Consider the following 21,927-nt stretch of genomic DNA (forward strand, 5'->3'; position numbering starts at 1 on the left):
TTGCAAATACAATATTAGGCAACCTTGGCAGCTTCAGAGTTGTAATTAATAGTTTTCAGGTGATTATCCCTAGTAGCAAGGCTGTGAGGGAATACAGATGTAATTAAAATACATATACGTCTGACTGGGAAATAGAACTAATAAATAGTGACAGTGAAACTGAAGAGTCCCAACAACTTCAGTGGAAGAGAGCAGAACTCTGTTGAAATAGATGAGTGGTTGCCAGCATATCACGCACAGTTCTTTGGGTTGCTAAAGTTAGTTAGTGTGCTGACTGGGGAATGCTGGGAGTTGTAGGACCTTTTTCTGCCTAAACATGTATAGGATTGCACCTTAAGCATGCTTTAACTTTTCCCTCAGTTATTTCAGGTCAAATGTGTATTGTGTATTGGGACAAAAAATTAACAAGGGGTACCTTTTTTAGTTTGGTTTGCAAAATACAAGTAAAATCAACATTCTAAATTCACTCACTCTCTAGTGCAATGATAGGCAACATGATGCTCTCCATATTTTTTTTTACTAGAACTACTGTCATCCCTCGCCATTGGCCAGGCTGGCTGTGGCTTATGGGCACTGTAGTCCAACATATCTGGGGGACACAGGTTACCTGCACCCACCTTAGAGCATCAGACAATGATCTGATGTAGAGTAAAAACATTCCAATACAAATTATCCTATGCAAGTTACGGAAAATTTCCCGATTCAAAATTTTCCAGGAAGCCCACATCACTGGGCTCCAGGTTGGGGAAGGCTTGCGAGGGGATGCCTTTCTTTGGAGGATGTAACTCCTTCCCTTCGTGTTTTAAAACTTTGAATTAAAGTAACTTTAAATAATCTGCCTGTGAAATGGTGGAGGGCCTTGATCCTCGGGAAGGAGAGCTGTGGTGGTGTTGGCCATACTTTTGTAGATTTAAAGGGCTGCGTGAGTGGTCCCATGCTTGAATGGCACACCACAGGCGGTAGTGCTCAGCCTCCTTTTTGGTCTTTAGATTCATCAGCTAAAGCCTGATAGATAAGCAGAGGGGCTGGGGCTGAGGATGCATTTCTTAAAAGGCAGGTGAGGGCTAGCATGTGCTGTGGTTGTCCTGCCTTTCCTCCAAGGAGTCCTAGGCAGCGTACATGGTGGTCCTCCTCTCCTTTTTCTCCTCACAACAACCCCGTGAGGTAGGTTAGGTGGAGAGTCAGTGACTGGCCCAAAGTCACCCAGTGAGCTTCATGGCGGAGTGGGGACTACAACCCAGGTCTCCCAAGTCTCAGGCCAACACTCTAACCACTATACTACATTGGCTCTCAGGTTAAGAGACTGAGCAGTGAAGAAGAAGCAAGACCTAGGATGTGGTCTGAAGGCACCTGGTGTAGTAGACTTGCTGAAGCTAAGCAGGTTTGAGGCTGGTCAGATCTTGGATGGGGTCCCTCCTGGTCACCTTGAGTTCTGTGATGGAGGAAAGTTGGAAATGGCAGTATTCAAAAACCAGTGGAGGGAAGGCTTCACCACATTGACCCGGTTCACACAATTGTTACACCCCAACCATGGCTTATTTAAGCCATAGTGCTTTGTGGCACATGCCGGTGGCCATTTTTAATACTCCGCCCCCCACATGCGGTTGCCATGGCTTATAGTGTCACCTGAACCTGACAAGGGTGGCTTGTTGGTGTGGTTAATGAACCACCCACAACCCTAAAACATGGGTTGTGGATGGTTTGCTAACCATGCCAACAACCCATGCTCGCTGGGTTTGGATGACACGATAAGCCATGGTGAAATGGCTGCCCACTTGTGCCACAACCCACCTAAGCCATGTTGAGCTGGGACATGCGAACCGGCCCTCTGTCAGTGGCCCGCAGGAAACGGCTAGACAAGAATTCATTGAGAGCTTTAACTCTTATCTCTTGTGGCTTGACTAGGGGCAAAGGTTTTGGTTTTATTAAAAAACACATTACGTGTGTTAATCGGCTCATGAACGCAAGGGTGTCTGTGTCGCCACCCAACAACAGTTTTGTGAATGGCCATTGTTAAGGCAGTGAGCACTGTCTGCAGTGTTAATACTTCATTTCCCTTGGATCTCTCTGTATACAACTCCCTCCCCCCTCCCCCAACCTTGTGTGCATATTCCTGCCAATTGAGGATAGCACTTCATGCATCTGAAGTCGACTGGGTCCATGAAAGCTTATTCCAAAGTAAATGTATTAGTCTAGACTAGCCTTCCTCAACTGGGTGGTCCTCCAGTCGGGTTGGACCACAACTCCCATCATCAGGGAGTGAGGTTCTAGCCCAGCTTTCTTCCTGTTGTGCTAGATTTCTACTTGCAATGTTTTTTGTTCATTTGTTTTCACAGGAGAGCATTAAACAATGGTATATACCTCCTGTGGTCTGGCATTGCTTGATCCATTATAGCATCACCCTATTCCGCTGCCTGTGTCTTTGACCAGGCCTGAATAGTGTTATGGGTTGGTCAAGTTCCTCATCCAATACCTGTAATCCTTGACTTCAAGTTTTCAGTAAGCAGAGTTATTAGTGTGGTGCCCTGAGGCAATACCTCTCAAAGACCTGACAAAAGACAGTGCAGGGGTCTCCAGCCTTTTAGTACCCATGGGTTGGGAGTGGGGCGCACACGCCTAACAAGAGATTTTTCATGCGGAGAGAAATTCATTATAGCTGGGAGCCCTGATGTGGACTGGCATGTTTATTTCATGCTAGTGGCTGTGTGTGGTGGTGGTAGGACAAGGCAAGGAGCGCTGTGTGTTCTGGGATGGGGCCAGTCCCAGATGTTTTAACACCTGAGGTGGAATTCCGGTTGCCTGCCCCCCATGAGTCCGCATGGGACACCACCCACCGGGAACATTCACAAGCTCCATTGAAGTGAACAGAAGCTGCCAAGAACATGGAGGAACTTCCCTGGTGGGTTGCGCCCCAGGAGTCAAAGGTGTCTGTAGACCCCTCTGCTGCCCTTAACACTGCCCCAAATCTGTCCCCTGAGGCAGCTGCCTCATTTTGCTTTGTGACAAGGCATCCTCTGCGTCTCAAAGAACCAGGTGTGATCTTGTCCAAAGGACTTTTGAAGAAAAGAGAAAACCAGCTGCCCAAAGAGAAACCAAGAATCCCAGGGTGGGGACACTTTGGACTTCCCCAAATGCTTTCCGGCAAACGGCTTGATTTTTGCCCAGAGCTGCTCTGTCTTTCCCCTTTTGCTGCAGAGGATTCTGGCAATCCCAAAGTGTTGGGGCTGAGTAACTTCCCCCTGACGTAAGATCTGTGGTTGTAGGGACGCAAACCCGCTTCCTCGTTTGTCGGTTTGTTTTCCTGATGCAGCGCTGTGGCAATGAATCCCTTGCCTTCACGCATCACGTTTTTTTCTGCACACATGCCTCTCCAGAAACCTGTCAAGGGAGAGGAAAGGTATCAGGTTAGCTAGATGGAGGCAGGAATTGGTGTCTGAATGGTGCGCGGAGACTTTTTGAAGTGTTGGCAAGGGGGTTGGGCCGCTGCTTAGGCTCCACTTCACAGGGCAAAATGCCTTGGGCTGGCACTGTGGATCAGCTGGCAACAGAATAGTGGCCAAGTTCAAATGTTGCCTTGAGCCATGAACAAAGGAGCTTTTGTAAAAGAAACAGCCAGCTCCCTCAGCCAATTAAACTAAACTGCCAGGGACTAAACTAACTTGGTTGGTCTAGGAATATCGGAAGAGCCATGAGCTAGGTCAAGCTGAAGGTCTGTCTAGTCCAATATGCTGTTCGCAGCTGCCTGTGGGTAACCCACAAGTAGGACATGGGCGCAGTAACACCCTCCCGCTCGTGTTCCACAGCAACTGCCTCTGATACTGGAGGTGATATGTAGCCATCATGGCTAGTAGCCACTGATAGCCACCACCACCCCATCCCCCACAACGTACACATCCTGCCCTCTTCAACAGTTATACCCCGTTGTGACCTGTAAGACTGAATGCTCAAGATTTTTACACAAAGTTGCTCTTTTGTGTTTTTCACACAATAAATAATAAATTTTTGAGAGTTTACATCGAGCACGTTTACAGCAGGGCTGGACAGAAGGTAGCTCTCCAGATGTTTTGGACTTCACCTCCCAGAAGGCCCTGCCAACATGGCCAAAGGTCAGGAATGCTGGGAGTTGAGGTCCCAAACATCCAGAGATCTACTTTCTGCCCAGCCCTGGTTTAGAGAGTTCAAGGTGCTTCACACAACATCATCCAAGTCATCCTTGGAAGAGCCCTGCAAGTAGGGTGATACTATTATTATCCCAGTGTTGGCGATGAAGGGCTGAGAAAGGGGCCAAGTGGGTTCATAGCGGAAAGGCTTCCAGCTTAGGGCATTTCCAGAAGATTTTTTTTATTCATGCAATTAATTCTTAGCACTTCTATAGCGCTGTGTAGGCATTTCATGTACATAATCTCAGTAATCGGTGCGCAGTCCAGTAAAACAGCCTAGTGGTATTATGCCCCATTATACAGATATGAGGAACAAAGTGGGACAATAGTGGCTCTGTGAAGGCCACTGAGTGAGCTCGTAGCAGAGGCAAGATTTGAACTGGGGACTTCCAGGTTCACACAACTCAGTCTCCTGGCCACTATGTCACTTCTCACAATTTGCTGGGGAAGCAGTTGATTGCCTCATAGTAGCATTTCTACCCCTTCATGGATCACTGTCTTGTTGTGGCAAAGGCGCTTGCGTAACTCAGTGAAGCCATAAGCTATGCCATGCAGGGCCACCCATGACGGACAGGTCATGGTGGAGAGTTCTGACAAAATGTGGTCCACTGGAGAAGGAAATGGCAACCTATTCCAGTATTCTTGCCAAGAAAACCCCATGGAACGTATCACAAGGCTAAAAGATATGACGCCGGAAGATGAGCCCCTCAGGTCGGAAGGTGTCCAGTATACTACTGGGGAAGAGCAGAGGGAATTTCCAAGCAGCGCCAGAAAGAATGAAGCGGCTGGGCCAAAGCCGAAAGGACACTCAGCTGTGGATGTGTCTGGTGGTGAAAAGAAAATCCGATGCTGTAAAAAACAATATTGTTTAGGAACCTGGAATGTCAGATCAATGAATCAAGGTAAGCTGGAGGTGGTCAAACATGAGATGGCAAGATTGAACATCGACATCTTGGGAATCAGCAAACTAAAATGGAGAGGCATGGGTGAATTTAATTCAGGTGACCATTATATCTACTACTGTGGGCAAGAATCCCTTAGAAGAAATGGAGTAGCATTCATAGTCAACAAAAGGGTGGGAAAAGCAGTACTGGGGTACAATCTCAAAAATGATAAAATGATCTCAGTATGAATCCAAGGCAAACCATTCAACATCACAGTAATTCAAGTCTATGCCCCAACCACTGAGGCCGAAGAAGCTGAGGTTGATCGGTTCAATGAAGACCTGCAACACCTTCTAGAACTAACACCAAAAAAAGATGTCCTCTTCATCATAGGGGATTGGAATGCTAAAGTAGGAAGTCAAGAAATCACCGGGATAACAGGCAAGCATGGCCTTGGTGTACAAAATGAAGCAGGACAAAGGCTAATAGAGTTTTGCCAAGAGAACATGCTGATCATAGCAAACACTCTTTTCCAACAGCACAAGAGGCGACTCTACACATGGACATCACCAGATGGTCAATATCGAAATCAGATTGATTATGTCCTTTGCAGCCAAAGAAGGAGAAGCTCTATACAGTCAGTAAAAACAAGACCTGGAGCTGACTGTGGCTCAGATCATGAGCTGCTTCTTGCAAAATTTCAGCTTAAATTGAAGAACGTAGGGAAAACCACTAACCCATTCAGGTATGACCTAAATCATATCCCTGATGAATATACAGTGGAGGTAAGGAATAGATTTAAGGGATTAGACCTGATAGACAGAGTGCCTGAGGAATTATGGATGGAGGTCCATAACATTGTTCAGGAGGCAGCAACGAAATCCATCCCAAAGGAAAAGAAATGCAAGAAAGCCAAGTGACTGTCTAATGAGGCTTTACAAGTAGCTGAGGAAAAAAGGGAAGCAAAAAGCAAAGGAGAAAGGGGAAGATATATCCAACTGAATGCAGATTTCCAGAGAATAGCAAGGAGGGACAAGAAGGCCTTCTTAAATGAACAATGCAAAGAAATCGAAGAAAACAATAGAATGGGAAAGACTAGAGATCTCTTCAAGAAAATTGGAGATCTCAAGGGAACGTTTTGTGCAAAGACGGGCATGATAAAGGACAAAGAAGGCAGGGACCTAACAGAAGCAGGTGAGATTAAGAAGGGGTGGAAAGAATACACAGAAGAACTCTACAGGAAAGATCTGAATGTCCCTGATAGCCATGATAGTGTGGTCACTGAACTTGAGCCGGACATCCTCGAGAGTGAAGTCAAGTGGGCCTTAGGAAGCATTAGTAACAACAAAGCTAGCGGAGATGACAGTATTCCAGCTGAGCTATTTAAGATCCTAAAAGATGATGCTGTTAAAGTGCTGCACTCAATATGCCAACAAATTTGGAACACTCAACAGTGGCCACAAGACTGGAAAAGGTCAGTTTACATTCCAATTCCAAAGAAGGGCAATGCCAAAGAGTGTCCAAACTTCCGTACAATTGCGCTCATTTCACATGCCAGCAAGGTGATGCTCAAAATCCTACAAGCTAGGCTTCAGTAGTATGTGAACCGAGAACTACCGGAAGTACAAGCTGGGTTTCGAAGAGGCAGAGGAACTAGAGATCAAATCACCAACTTTCGCTGGATCATGGAGAAGGCAAGAGAATTCCAGAAAAACATCTATTTCTGCTTCATTGACTACGCTAAAGCCTTTGATTGTGTGGATCACAACAAACTGGCAAATTCTGAAAGAGATGGGAGTACCAGACCACCTTACCTGTCTCCTGAGAAACCTGTACCAGGGTCAAGAAGCAACAGTAAGAACCAGACATGGAACAACCAAGTGGTTCAAAATTGGGAAAGGAGTACGACAAGGCTGCATATTGTCACCCTGCTTATTTAATTTATATGCAGAGTACATCATGAGAAACGCTGGGTTGGATGAATCACAGGTTGGAATTAAGATTGCCGGGGGAATTATCCACAACCTCAGATACGCAGACGATACCACCCTAATGGCAGGAAGCGAAGAGAATCTAAAGAGCCTCTTGTTGAGGGTGAAAGAGGAGAGTGCAAAAGCTGGTTTGAAACTCAACATTAAAAAAACTAAAATCGTGGCATCTGGCCCCATCACGTCCTGGCATATGGAAGGGGAAGAAATGGAAGCAGTGACAGATTTTATTTTCTTGGGCTCCAAGATCACCGCAGACGGTGAAATTAAAAGATGCTTGCTCCTTGGGAGGAAAGCTATGGCCAACCTAGACAACATAGTAAGAAGCAGAGACATCACCTTGCCGACAAAGGTTCGTATCATCAAAGCTATGGTTTTCCCAGTAGCAACGTATGGCTGTGAGAGCTGGACTATAAGGATGGCTGAGCGCTGAAGAATTGATGCTTTCGAATTGTGGTGCTGGGGAAGACTCTTACGAGTCCCCTGGACTGCAAGGAGGTCTAATCAGTCCATCCTAAAGGAAATCAACCCTGAGTGCTCATTGGAAGGACAGATACTGAAGCTGAAGCTCAAATATTTTGGCCACCTAAATGCGAAGAGAAAACTCCCTGGAAAAGACCCTGATGCTGGGAAAGACTGAAGGCAAAAGGAGAAGGGGACAGCAGAGGATGAGATGGCTAGATAGCATTACCGATACAATGAATGTGGACTTGAGCACACTCCGGGAGGGAGCGGAGGACAGGAAGGCCTGGCATGCTATGGTCCATGGGGTCACAAATGGTCCCCACGACTTAACGACTGAACAACAACAAGCATTTCTGCTGTGGTCCTGTCACACTTTCCCAGGACTCAAAACAGTGATAGTTTTTTATTGAGGAAAACTGAATCTGCCCCACCCGCTTACCCACGGCTTGTGTGTGCATTGCAATTTATTTATTCATTATATTTCTGTACTGACCCATAGCTGAGGCTCTCTGGGTGGTTCACAAAAATTAAGAACCACTAAAAATACATTATTCAAAGTGCAAAACCACTTACATAAAAACGCATAAAGAGATAGCACAGAGACAATATATATCTAAAAACTATTTCTACGCAATCAACCAAAGTCAATCCAGAACGTGATTAAAAAAACCTCATTATATGCTGCCAAATGTCTGAGAGAAGAGAGCAGTTTTAACCTGGCGCCAACAACATGACAATGTTGGCACCAAGCAGGCTTCGTCCGGGAGATAATTCCATAATTGAGGGGCCATCCTCGAGAAGGCCCCCTGTCTTGTTGTAACCCTCTGATCCTCCCTTGGAGGAGGGCCTGGGATGCTGCAGTGGTGTATGGGTTGGTTCATTCCAGAAGAGGTGCTCCATCAGGTGTGGTGGTCCTGAGCCATGTAAGGCTTTATAGGTCAGAACCAGCACCTTGAATTGTGCTCGGAAACATACAAGCAGCCAGTGCAAGTGGACCAGAATCGGTGTTATATGTTCGGACCTTCTTGTCCCTGTTGTCAATCTGGCTGCTACATTTTGTATGACCTGCAAGTTCTGAACTGTCTTCAAAGGCAGCCCCACATCGTGTTTTGTGTAGATAGGCCATGTTGGCTGGGGATGATGGAGGTTGTCATCTAACCCATCTGGAGGGCCCCTGGTTGAGCAAAACTGGCCTCAGTTGTCATTGTGTGACTTACTTGAGCTCTTGAGACAGATTTAGTCTAGTTTTGAAATATCATTGAAGCAGTTCTCCCTTCCACCTGATGCCAGATATATATGTACAATTTTCAAATCAATTGGTTGTATTCAAATCAATATGCCTTTTGCTTTACAGCTGTGGGAACCTGGGAAGTGTATAAATCTAAATAAGGCAAGCCCTAATGCCAGGATCTTGAATGGCTTGTGGAGAGGGGTGGAAATGTTCTAGGGAAGGGTGGGGGCATCCTTGGCATGTAACCCGCAGGTTCTGATGGGGTGTGAAACTGACAGGATGGGTTAATTTAATGCTGGCTTAATATGAAGTGGCACAAAACAAAAGAGAAGAAGTTCTCAGGTGCCTGAAAAAGTTTTTTATTTTTCTCAACACTGTTTCAGAAAGAAATTTCCTTCCTCGGGGGCTGCAATTAAAATTCCACCATAAAACATTGTTAACATTCTATAATACTCCTAAGAAACTAAATATTTAAAATTTAAACATGTTTACAGATTTTAGGAGTGTTTTAAACTGTTAATAATTTTTGCAATGATGTATTAGTCTTATCTCAGATAATTTTGCAAGCAGTCTTACTAATGGGAAGCTTTTCTAACTTAACATTTTGCGGTGTTTCTACATACCAACACGTGGATGCAAAAAATTAGAGTTTATATCAAACAATCGTTTTAATATAACTATTAATTGGTTATGTTTTATAAATATACAAATTGTGGACACAGTGGAAAACATTAATTAATGCAACTTTTCATATATGTTTAGTTTCTGAGGAGTATTATAACATGTTAATAATGCTTTATGGTGGAGTTTTAATTGCAGCCCCTGAGGAAGGAGATTTCTTTCTGAAATGTGTTGGGCAGAAGAAAAACAATTCTTCAGGCACCTGAGAACTTTTTCTCTTTTGTTTTGTGATGAATAAGTGCCTTCTCCTCTTGCTGTTTCCTCAATATGAAGTGGGTCAGTTTTTGATTCTGTTCGTGGCTCGCTAGCTGGGATATGGAGGCATGAGGTCTTGGGTGGGTTCCTGGGCCGGAGGATGGTTCCAGACTTCTTCTCATAGTTCATGTTTGTGGGTCCATAGGATTGGGCCAGGATCAGAGGAAACCTAGGCAGGTAACACCCAGGTTCTCTGCTAATCGTGGGTCAGTCTCACACTCTCAGCCACTGTTCTACACCACTGCGCCCTCTTAAATAATAGCCTTCTGGAAGGCATCCCACCACACCCAGCAACAGTATATTGTTGTGAGCTATCACACGCTCATGAGACAAGCCGTGCTAGGTCAGACCAAAGGACTACCTAGTCCAGCAGTCTTTTCACACAGTGGCCAGCCAGCTGCCTGCTACCTGAGTGCAAGAGCACCCTCCCACTCCCCTGTTGTAATTCAAAGTATTTTGGGGTGGCTTTGTCTTGAATGGGTCCTTAAGACCCATTTGCTTTGCAAAAGACCTACAAGAGACCCCCCCCTCTCTCTCTCACACACACACACACACACACACACACATGCACGCACACCCCCCAACACAGCTGCCTGCATTTTGGGGCTGTCCTTGGGGGCGTGGCTGTGGAGAATGTCGCGAGGAGCGCCTGCATTTCCAAGTGTACCACTGCAGCATGGAATACTGACTCGCCATTGTTAGAAGAATTGCTGAGGGTATGTGTGTGCTCAGTGCTCCAGAGGAGGCAGTCAGCGCAAGGGGGCTTCGTTACTGCTTCGGCCAATGGCCAAAGAGTGGAGGGGGTTTGTGAGGTTGGGCCGATTCTGGCTGTGCTGTGTCAAGAGCTGTCTGTGCTTCAGAGTCGTGTTGACGAGGGGGGTTTTGTGGTTGCATGAGGCACCCAGGTCTCTGGCGAGGAGGGTGGTGCAACCTGGGAGTGAAGTACGTTCAGAGGTCAACCCTGTTCCTCTCTCCTGCGCCCTTCCTCTTCTTCCTCCATCATGTCCTGTCACCTGAGTTTAGGAGCACAGGAAGCCACTTTATACCATGTCATTATCTAACTCAGCCTTGTCTCTTCTGCCGGCAGTACCTCCAGGGCAGCCTGGGAGTTGTAGTCCAACATAGCTGGAGGGACCAGTTTGGGGACAGGACAGCTGCTCTCAGTTCTGGGGCAGAAGAGCTCTTTCCCCTCACCTGATCCTTTTACCTGGGTGTGCCGGCAGGGATAACTGGGGAGCTTCTTGCCTGTTACTTTCAATGCTGCTTGGTTTTAATTCTGCTGGCGGCTTTTATACTGCTCTTTTATGTTGAGTTATTTTACTGGGGTGGTGGTGGTGATGTTTTATTGTAACTTTTAACTACTGGCATAAGCTGCTGTAGGGACCAGTTGAAGGGCAAGTTATAAATCAGATAAATGCAACAATAATAAAATCCAACAGTTGTGCTTGGAACATGAGTGCTCTACCTCTGAACGATGGGTCTCTCCCCCCAAGTATGCCTGCATTCTGTCAACAGGCCAAGGAAAAGAGAGTGGTGTGGAAGGAGTGCCCATGCCGCAGAGGGAAAAGCTCGGTGCGGGAGCTGCAGGGAAAGGACTGGAGGTCTTGATTACTTCCTTCCCTGGTCAGGAGGAGCTTTCAGTCTCTGGCGTGCAGCCAGCCACCGCGCCTTTCAGTTCAAGTTGCTTCCTCTCCTGGAACTGTGGCTAACAGCTTTCTCCTGAGCTGTACACAGAGCCATTGATTCGTCGAGCTGTAAGGCACTGGAGAGTGATCAAGTCAGGGGCATTTCCCTATGACGGGATTCTCTACACACCAATAGGTCTCTGTCATGCGCAGGCGCACACTTCCCCACAGAGGTTGACCTATGTAATCCAAGCCACAGTTTGCCACAGAGCAGATGGTTCAAACTGATAATAATACTCCTTTTTAGGACTGCTTTTAAAAATTGATATAGGGCCATCCAAGTATAAGAGGACAGGCCCCACTCCCCAGGGAATTTAAAGTTTAAAATTCAGCATGGGGAAGATGGCAGAGGGGCAGGAATAGATGGGGAAGGTTGATGTTAGGCGGAGCCCAATTCTCCGAGCAGCAAGAACTCCAGGGGTGCAGTGCTTCCTAGGTTTGGTTTCTTTTGGAAGGAGGTCACTGGAGGTTTTTTGTAATATGAGTGTGTGTTTACAAAAGTGCAGGTTGGGCATGGGTGGAGGCTTACCGTTTTAATCATTCTAACAGACACTCCCTACTGGTCCAACATCACAACATCTTACAAGACCATCGAGTCCAACCCCCTGCTCAGTGCAGGAATCCAAGTCAGAGCATCCCTGACAGGTGGCTGTCCATCTCGAATGCCTCCAGTGTGGGAGAGCCCACCACCTCTCTAGGGAATTGGTTGGTAAAAGTTATCACCCGCTTGTGCAATCTTTTTCTCCGTTCCAAAAGGTTGAAATGCCTCTCCTTAAGCATAGTTACTGCCAGTAAGAGATTTAGGGCGCAATCCTATGCAGGTTTAGACAGAAGAAAGTCCTACAACTCCCCGCATTCCCCAGTTAGCATAGCTGGGAGTTGTGGGACTTTTTTCTGTCTAAACCTGCATAGGATTGCACCCTTAAGCTACAATAACCTGTCTTTTGGCCCCACCCCTTTTGCCTGAAGCCCCGCCCACCACTGGAATGAGGCCCTGGATTGCTTCTCCAACACCGAATTCTTCCTCCTGCCTGAAAAAGGTTTCCCATCCCTGCATTGATCAAGCTGCTGCTAGAAAAGTTGGCAACCGGTAGAACAGCCTTGCCCAACTGGGTGTCCTCCAGGAATGTTTGACTACAACTCCCATCATGCCCAGCCAGCATGGGGGTTGTAGTCCAACATATCTGGAGACACCCATTTGGGGAAGGCTGCTATAGCCATTGCTTGTCATTTTTACTTTGTTATTTGCCCTGCTGATCTCCTTGATGTTGCAAAGGCTGTTTTTAGTGTGGTATTAGATGTATGGTTTTAATTTGGGTTTAAAAAGAAACCCCAGTATTTTGGGTAAGCTACTTTGTGCTGACCATCAAGCAACCATGACAGCACCTGCCGTGCCTAATTTGAGTGTCTGCCGCCTCCTCCCACATTCCTTCTAAGACTGTGGGCAGACGCCTGTGGCTTCAAGCACGACGTTCCGCAGAAATTCAGCAGAAATTCATTGACTACCTCCCCATTTCCATCTTGGGTCCCTCACACGCCAAGTTCCTGGTTCGCCAGGCTGCTGCAACAGGGCCAGAATCTGGCCAAAACCAAGGGAGGGAACTCTGGAGACCTCCTCCTAGACATGCTTCCTCTGAAGCAGCAGCCCCCCCAGCACCCCCCCCCCGCCCGCCCCGGCGCTAATGGCAGCTACTGCCCTGAAGTAGTAGGCCTGTGACTGCAGATTTGCGCTGTGGCCCTAATCCCTAATGATTCCTTGGGCTCACATCCCTTGATTGGAATGAGATTTAGGGGGCAATCCTAGACATGTTTAGGATTTTCTTTTCCTGCCTTCCTACACCTCCCAACATTCCCCGGCCAGCCTGCTGATTGGGGAATGCCGGGAGTTCATGGAATCATCGGAGGGTTGGAGGGGTCCAGTCCAGTTGAAGACCGTCCAGTCCAGCCCCCTGCTCAGTGCAGGAATCCAGGTCAGAGCATCCCTGACAGGTGGCTGTCTAGCCTCGTCTTGAATGCCTCTGGTATGGGAGATCCCACGACCTTCCTAGGTAATTGGTTCCAGTGTCGTATTGCTCTAACAGTCAGGAAGCTTTTCCTGATGTTCAGCCAGAATCTGGCTTCCTGGAACTTGAGCCCATTATTCCGTGTCCTGCAATGTGGAATGACCGAGAAGAGATCCTGGCCTTCCTCCTTGTGACAACCTTTCGAGTACTGGACGAGCGCTATCCTGCCTCCCCTCAGTCTTCTCTTCTCCAGGCTAAACATGCCCAGTTCTTTCAGTCTCTCCTCACAGGGCTTTGTTTCCAGTCCCCTGATCATCTTTGTTGCCCTCCTCTGAACCTCTCCAGTTTGTCTGCATCCTTCTTAAAGTGTGGTGCCCAGAACTGGACACAGTACTCCAGATGAGGCCTAACCAGTGCTGAGTAGAGGGGAGCTAGTACTTCGCGTGAAGTAGTACTTCACTTCCCGTCGACATCAGGTTTTCTAGTGGGCCAGTTGCCGCTTCCAGAGCTCCACCAATCCCAGCTCCCTCTGACACTGCCAAAGTCCTACACTGGGGGTGTTGAACCTCAGGCCAGCGAGCCAAATCTGGCCTGCCTGGGGCCTCAATTGAGCCCTCCACTGTTCCTTTTTTTAAAAAAGTCCTGAACCTTTTGTCTTCAGCCCTGCCTAGCAGCGGAGTGCAGCCCCTGAAGGCTTCTCCAAAATTGAATTTGGCCCTCGGGCTGAAAGAGGTTAAAACTCCCTGTCCTGCAGGCTGCTAGCATTTGCACCATAAGCAGACGGTGGTTCTGGGTGACTCCAGTGTCCATGCTGAGGCTGTCTCTGGAGCTCCAGCTTGGGACTTCATGGCCTCCATGACAATCATGGGGCTCTCTCAGTTTGTCATCGGCCCAGCACATGAAGCAGGGCATACCCTTGATTTGGTTTTTGTTCCAAGTTGTGAGCTGGGTAGTCTGAAGATTGGGGGGGTCCACGTATCCCCCTTGTCATGGGCAGACCATTTCCTGGTGAGATTTGAACTCACGGTGCTACTTCCTTCCTACAGGGTGAGGGATCCATTCTCCACCCCAGGAGGCTGATGGCATTCAATGGATTTCTGAATGCTCTTGGGGATTTTCCAGTGGAGAGAGCTGGTGATCCAGCCGAGGCCCTAGCCTCACTGCGGAACAGTGAGATGCGGAGGGCCATCGACTTGATTGCACCCGAGTGCCCTCTCCGGCACTGTGGAGCCCATTCTGCTCCCTGGTATACTGGGGAGCTGCGGTCAATGAACTGCCCAGAGAGCTTCGGCTATTGGGCGGTATAGAAATGAAATGAAATAAATAAATAAACGAAACAGGCTGGATGTTGGCTAGAGTGCAAATGGTGGAGGACTTGAAGTGAAGACGACCGAGCATGCTCTAGAGCACATGATCGTGCCTACTGCGTAGCAGTGTGGGCAGCGAAGAAGGCTTATTTTGCTGCCTTCATCGTGTCCTCTAGTAGCCGTCCAGTGGAGCTCTTCCGGGTGGTCCAGGGGCTGTTACCAGCTTCCCCAGTAAGTGGTGTCCTGGCCCGCTGAGGACCTGCTGTGACCTCTTTTCGTTGCGCTTTGAGGACAAAATCGCTTGTGTCCGCAACAAACTTGATGCTGTTGTTAGTGCAGTACCAGTTAGGTGTCTGATGCCGTCATCCACCTGGTTTTGTGGGATCAGTTCCAGTCATTGCAGCCTGATGATGTGGACAAGGTGCTTGCAGCAGTGCGATCAACCACGTGCCCTCTCGATCCCTGCCCCTCCTGGCTAATAAAAGCTAGCCGAGGGGGTATGACTGGGTGGGTCCAGGGAGTGATAAATGCTTCTCTACAGGAAGGGGTGGTCCCTGCTGTCCTTGAGGCAGAAGTGTGGCCACTCCTGAAGAAGCCCACTCTGGACCCAACAGTATTCGACAACTGCCTCCCAGTTGCAAATACTCCTTTTCTAGGGAAGGTACTTGAGAGGGTCATGGCGGAGCAACCGCGGGCACTCTTGGAGGATACTGATTATCTAGACCCATTTCAGTCTGGGTTTCGTCCTGGTTACGGGACAGAATCAGCCTTGGTCGCCTGATGGATGGATGACCTTTATCGAGAGAGGGACAGGGGGAGTGCAGCCCTGTTAATTCTGCTCCATCTCTCATCTGCTTTTGGTACCATCAACCATGGTATCCTCCTGGATCGACTCCGTGGGATGGGTATTGGAGGCACTGTGCTACAGCGGTTCCGGCCCTACCCACGGGGCCGATTTCAGAGAGTAACAGTGGAGGCTATTCCTCGGCCCCTTGGCAATTTAGCTACGGGTGCCGCAGGGGACCACCTTGTCCCCAGTGACGCCTCTGGGAGTGGTCATTAGGGCTCTGGAGCCAAGTGCCATCAGCATGCTGATGACACGCAGCTCTATCTCCCTGTGACATCTGTGAATCAGGAGAGGCTGTGCAAGTCCTGGATCAGTGCCTAGACTCAGTAATGGGCTGGGTGAGGGCCAAGAAACTGAAGCTGAATCCTGGCAAGATGGAAGGCCTGTGGGTGAGTGGTTCCCGGGACTGGGAGACAGGCTCGTTGCCTGTTCTGGATGGGGTTGCACTCCCTCTGAAAAATCAGGTTCGTCATCTGGGGGTACTCCCAGATCCATCGCTGTTGCTGGAAGCCCAAGTGGCTACAGCGGCTCGGAGTGCCTTATACCAGCTTCAGCTAGTTCGCCAGCTATGGCCTCTTCTGGACAGGGGTAGCTTGGCCACAGTGGTACAGGCACTGATAACCACGAGACTGGATAACTGCAATGTGCTCTATGTGGGGCTGCCTTTGAGGCTGGCCCGGAAGCTGGAGCTGGTGCAGAATGCAGCAGCTCAGCTGTTGTCAGGAGCTGCCCCTTTTCAGTGTGCAACTCCTTTGCTGAGGGAACTGCACTGGCTGCCTATTTGCTACTGGGCCAGGTTTAAGATTTTGGTACTAGTGTACAAGGCCATGAACAACTTGGGGCCGGGATACCTGAGAGAGCACCTCCTTCCTTACCAACCGGCTCGGTCACTGAGGTCAACCATGGCCCGGTTGGAGTCCACCAGGAAAAGAGCCTTCAGTGTGGTGGCCCCCTTCGTATGGAACTCCCTGCCTTTGGATGTCAGGCAGGCGCCAATGTTGTGTTCCTTCCAGCGTCTCCTGAAGACATTGTTGTTTTGAGAGGCCTTCCTTGCGTGACTAGCTGCTGTTTATTACATTCCACCTTTTTGGGATTTGTCTTTTTAAAAATGTTTTAACTCTTTTATCCTGGTGTTTTATTCTTTTACCTTGTTGTTCACTGCTCTAAAATCTTCTGATGTAGAACGGTATATAAATATTGTAAATAAATAAATAAAGTTAGAGTAGGAGGAAGAGAAGCTGAGAAAGATCTGAGGAGAGAAAAATCTTATATCATATGCTTTTGACCTCAGACTTCAAGAAATGGTAAACGATCTTTTTAAAAAAGAACATCTTCCCCCCCACCTTTGCCGCTTTATTTGTAGTACATTTATTTTAGAACTGTAAAGGTGTTCCAGTCACAAGGGAAACGGGCAAACACATTTTTATCCAATCATTCTCAGACTACTAGCCTCTCTGGCGATACGGGATCTCTGCTAGTTTTGCTAGAAACCCTGAGATCCACCAAGCACCAGAGCCAGGCGCAAAAGACAGACACTTAAAACTAAAGGCCGCTGAGCACATTCTGAGCTTAGGAATGTCTTTTCCGGTAGCGGAACAGAACTGAGCTCATGGTCCTTTCATGCAGAAGTCCACTCCTGGTTACCCCAAGTTTTCTTCATTTCAGCAATCTAATTTGGGTGGGAAAAGGTCACTTTGTTTTTGCTATTATTAAACAATTGGCTCGTCATTCTCCCATGCCAGTCCTTGGCAAGTCACCCAGTCATCTGCCCATAGATCCCAGTTGACCTCCTTCCCATCCCTGATTTAGTCCAATCTGCCGGCCCATCAACACTATGCATTTCTTTCGGTTCTAGCTATTTAAAGTTTGTTACGGAGCAATCCTGTGGCTGCTAGCCAGCAGCTAGCCAGCCGTAGGATATGTGGTTTCCTGGAGAACCGACCTTCCCCCCCTTCTGCGCTGCCTTGCAGGCAGTGTGGAACAGCCTCACGCTCCACGCTTGGAAGAGGAGCGCGGAGCAGCCAAAACAGGGTGCTCCGGGGGGCGTTGGGGGCGGGGAGGGTGGAAATGCTGGTACAACGCATCCTATGTGTCGTCCGGCAGCCTCCTCCCCCGCTCCGCCTTCCCCCGGCTAGACAGCTGATCCCCTCCGTGCTTCTCCTGCCCTGCATTGGATAGGCGATCACCTCCAAGTTTGGAGGCGGCCGCCTATCCCCATAGGATTGCGCCCTTACGGTGGTAGAATGTGTGGACTTGGGGCGGCTCAAAGGCTTCAGGCCAAGGCAAAAGGTTTTCTTGAGGAGGGATTTGACAGAAACAAGAGGTGGCCTCACACAGAAATGTCCTGTGAGGCAGTTCCAGTTGCAAGCAGAATTGTGCAATTCTGCTTGTAACCAAGGCATGTGTTCCCTTGTTTCCTTGAAAAATCACTCCTTTTTTTTCTTTTCTTGCTGCCACCACAATGGCAAATTCACGGCAGTTGCAGCAGGGAAGTAGAACCGGCCAACCCCTGTGCTACCGTAACCCAGCCAAAGCACAGGCAAGTAAAGCAACAGCATTATGCCCTCTTGTTTATCCCTGCCTCTACTTCCTTCATTGTTTACCCTGTTTGAATTTTAGATTTTAGATTAGGAAAAACTTCCTGACTGTTAGAGCAATGCGACAATGGAACCCATTCCCTAGGGAGGTGGTGGGCTCTCCCACGCTGGAGGCACTCAAGACGAGGCTGGACAGCCATCTGTCGGGGATGCTCTGACTTGGATTCCTGCACTGAGCAGGGGGTTGGACGCGATGGTCTTGCAGGCCCCTCCCACCCTACTAGTCTATTATTCTATGACTGTAAGCTCCACTGGGCAGGGAACTGCCTTCTTGTACTCTGTGAAGTGCTATGCATGTTGATGGCACTATATACACAAAATAATACTAATTGCTCCTGAATGTGGCAGGATTCATTTGTAGCACCAAGCCAAATAGATGTTGATAGTGCAGTCTATCTTGAATTGGTCTAACCTATTTTTAGAGCCGCTTTTCTAGTGCATAAACCATCGCAACATCCCGGTGCAATGAATTCCATTGGTTAATGATTCACTGAATGAAGGAAATGCTTCCTTAACTTTGACCTGTATTTGGCGCCAGTCTGTTTTCATTGTATACTCCCGAAGTTGAGTCTCAGAGTGATTTGTCTCTGTTTGCAATCTCCCTATCACTGACGATAATTCTGCCTCTCCCACCCCACCCACAGCTACTTAATTCATCCCCTAACTATATCTCAACAACTCTTTTCAGTTACTCGCTGCTTGGGTTTCAGGACCGCTAGGTACTTTCACAACAGCCTGAAAGCTGTGATTTCGTACACCTGTTTCCCACCAAGGCACATCTGATCACTACTAAAGCCTGAAAATAGAGCATTATTTTTACATCGGTTGATCAAAACTGAGGCTGTGAAGTCTGTAGTGTGGCCTTCTCTGGCTTGGCACCTTGGATAGCTCCTATAGAGTTCTGACTGGGTCTGGCTGAAACCCGGAGCAGATTCACTGCCCCATTTGCATTGGAGCCACCAGCCTCCACTGCTCTGGGGTTCCCCAGAAGACCCCACCGCTATCCCTTACAGATAAAGCCATAAAAGTACAATAAAGCCATAAAAGTACAATAAAAGCCATACAAACAATAAAACCCACACCGGGCAATTTAAAACCCTGCATAAAAGGGGGGGAAAAAACCCCAAACAAACCACAAGGCCTGGGCAAAGAAAAAGGGTTTTCACTTGAAGCCCCTGAAGAATCTGATGCTGCCAAGCAAACGTGTTGGAGAAGGGGATTTTCACAGAGCATGTGCTTGAGCAGAAAAGGCCCGTGATGGGGAACCCAGACCTGGGCCTCTGAGGCAATCTTAATGGATGGAAAGGTCCCTGTGTGAGCAGGTGGTTGCCAGCGGGAACCTTCTAGCAATGGGGCGTGAGCTCCACCGTGCTTAGGAGTGGCCTGTGTGGCCAGGAGAACCACTGGAAGGAGGCAAGTAAGGTTGGGTTTGTGGAAAGCCTCCATATTTCTTTCTCTCTCATTGCTGACAGGTTTCGTGGTGGGCCAGGCCGGGTTGTACCAGTCACTGGGCATGTTCCTCGTGGCCTATTTCATCATTGGCATGACCGTCCTGTCTGTGTGTGCTATTTCCACCAACGGGGCCTTGGATGCTGGCGGCGCCTACTGTATCCTTCACACGCAAACAAAAGAAGATCCCTGCTGGATCAGACCGAAGGTTCCTCTAGACCAGCATTCTGCCTCCAACGAGTCCAGACTAAGCCAGGACACCTCTGGCCCCTTGCCCCACCTAGAAGCACTAGAACAAATCAGCCTCCCTTCTTCCCTATATCAAGCCCCTCTGCCCCCTCTCCGTCCCTTCTTTCACCTACTTGATGGGGGGGGCAGGGAGTCATGGGGGGGTTCATCTCCCACCAGCTGGGATGCAGGGGAGCAGCGTCTCCCTGGCCACTGTGCCATGCTGTTTCCTGCTCCTTGACGTGCCCGGCACAGATATGATCAGCCGGGCGCTGGGGCCCGAGTTCGGGGGCAGTATCGGGATCATGTTCTTCTTGGCCAACGTGTGTGCCAGCGCCCTCTACATCCTGGGGCTGGTGGAGGCCGTGGTCGATGACTTTGGAGTCCCAGGAGGTGAGTCCCCAGTGAGGTCGGCCTTGTGGTCCTGCATTTTGTCCGCTTTGTGCAGGCTGGAGATGGAGGTTTCTGGGACAGCTGCAGATGACAGGAGTGAGCTGTCGTGGCCAGTGATATTGTACCAGCTCTGGCTTGAGTCCCCTGCCGCCTTTATCCCCACTGTCATCTCCCCCGTTGGAAGGGTGAGTGGCACGCAGGGGAACCTCCGCTGTCGCCTCCAGCCTCAGATCAGAGGTAATAGCGGGGATTCCTCGAGGGGCTTAGAAGCCACGTTGTGCCCCCTGGAGGATCCTGAGGAGGCTCTGCGGGCTGCACTTACCATCTCCTTCGGGCAGGTTAGGCTCACAGGCCAGAGGTTCTCTATCCCTGTGTTATACAGCAGAGGCTGGTGACTCCGATGCCAGTGAGGTGGTGAATCTGCTCTGGGTTTCAGTCAGAACCAGTCAGAAGCACATTGGATGTGAAGCACTCCGGAGAGCTCTGGCTGGTTCTGACTGAAACCCGGAGTGAATTCACCGCCCCACTGACCTCAGGAGCCAGCAGCCTCCATTGCTTTCCTCCCCAGAATTTTGTACTTAGCGCGTGTTCTGTGTCCCCTGAAGGTGTCCTGCCACATACGTTGAGTACCGCTGCTGTATTCCAGCCTTCCCCAACCTGCTGCCCTCCCGATGTGTTGGACTGCATTGGCCGCGCTAGCTGGGAATGATGGGAGTTATAGTCCAGCACATCTGGAGAACACCGGGTTGGGGAAGGCTGCCATACGCAACTCATCCCTAAGACCAGGGGTGTTGCACCTCAGGCCTGGGGGCCAGATCTCATCCTCTCGATGGCCACAGCCCCTTTTCCTTGATGGCTGATCATTTGATGGTTTCCCGACTTTTGTATGTCCCCCCCCCAAATTCTAAAAGGTTAAAACGCCTCTCCGAAGGCTCAGATGCTGGCAGCAAGAGCTTTCAGATAAATATGCGGGCATTTTGGCCCCACCCTTTTTTGCCTTTGGCCCCACCCACCACTGGAATGCGGCCCCCACGAGCCTCTCCAAAATTGAATGCAGCCCTCAGGCTGAAGGAGGTTCAGCACCCGCGCCTAAGACAGATGGGAGACTGGGCTTGCTTGTGCGCACGCATGCACGCGGCTGTGTATCTGTGCATGTATCTGCGCGCATGCATGTAGCTGTGCTCGGCCCGATGCTCCTCTTGATGTCCCGACAGAGGGCAGCACCAGCGCTGCCATCCATGTCCTGCCGCGCGGTTACTGGTTCGACCTCTTGTACGGCACCGTCCTCCTCCTGCTCTGCCTGCTCGTGTGCCTGGTGGGCGCCGCCATCTACGCCAAGGCCAGCTTCCTGATCTTCCTCATCGTGATGGTGGTGCTGGGCACCGTTTGCCTCAGCTTCTTCGTGGTGCACCCCCACGTGGTGAGGCTCCCTCCCAGCGATAACGGCACGGCCCCCGTCAACGCTTCCTTCACCGGCTTCAAGTACGGCACCCTCCTGGCCAATCTCCACGGTGAGTTGTGCCGTCATCTTCCGGACCCCCACCCTGACAGTCGCCTCGCCCCGTCCACATGTGCGGCGCTTTGCAAACTGCGAGGGCAGAACTGAGGGGGGAGCAGGGGTGTGACGAGGGAAGCTCTGGCGTAGCGAAAGCCGCTCCGTGGGCTGCAGTCCTTTGTCTTTTTGGGACGGCGTCTTTTTTCGAACTTTTTCGAACATTGAGCCTTTTTAGACCTTTTTAGAACTGTGTTTTTTA

General features: G+C 49.2%; 1 protein-coding gene across 2 annotated transcripts in view; it reads left to right on the forward strand.

Annotated features, from left to right (window-relative positions):
- The window catches only part of LOC146351733 (solute carrier family 12 member 9-like), a 115,487-nt gene that overhangs the window by 11,333 nt on the left and 82,227 nt on the right, over positions 1-21,927 (forward strand). For both annotated transcript variants that reach the window (XM_084847705.1, XM_084847703.1), the window contains exons 2-4: positions 19,576-19,710; positions 20,036-20,173; positions 21,388-21,684. In XM_084847705.1, the coding sequence (XP_084703831.1) occupies positions 19,576-19,710; positions 20,036-20,173; positions 21,388-21,684 (570 nt within the window). The remainder of the gene's footprint in view (positions 1-19,575; positions 19,711-20,035; positions 20,174-21,387; positions 21,685-21,927) is intronic.

The sequence above is a fragment of the Heloderma suspectum genome, chromosome 3, assembly GCF_057233095.1.
Source record: "Heloderma suspectum isolate Gila_16-S chromosome 3, 16-S_ref, whole genome shotgun sequence".
In the NCBI taxonomy this organism is placed as follows: Eukaryota; Metazoa; Chordata; class Lepidosauria; order Squamata; family Helodermatidae; genus Heloderma; species Heloderma suspectum.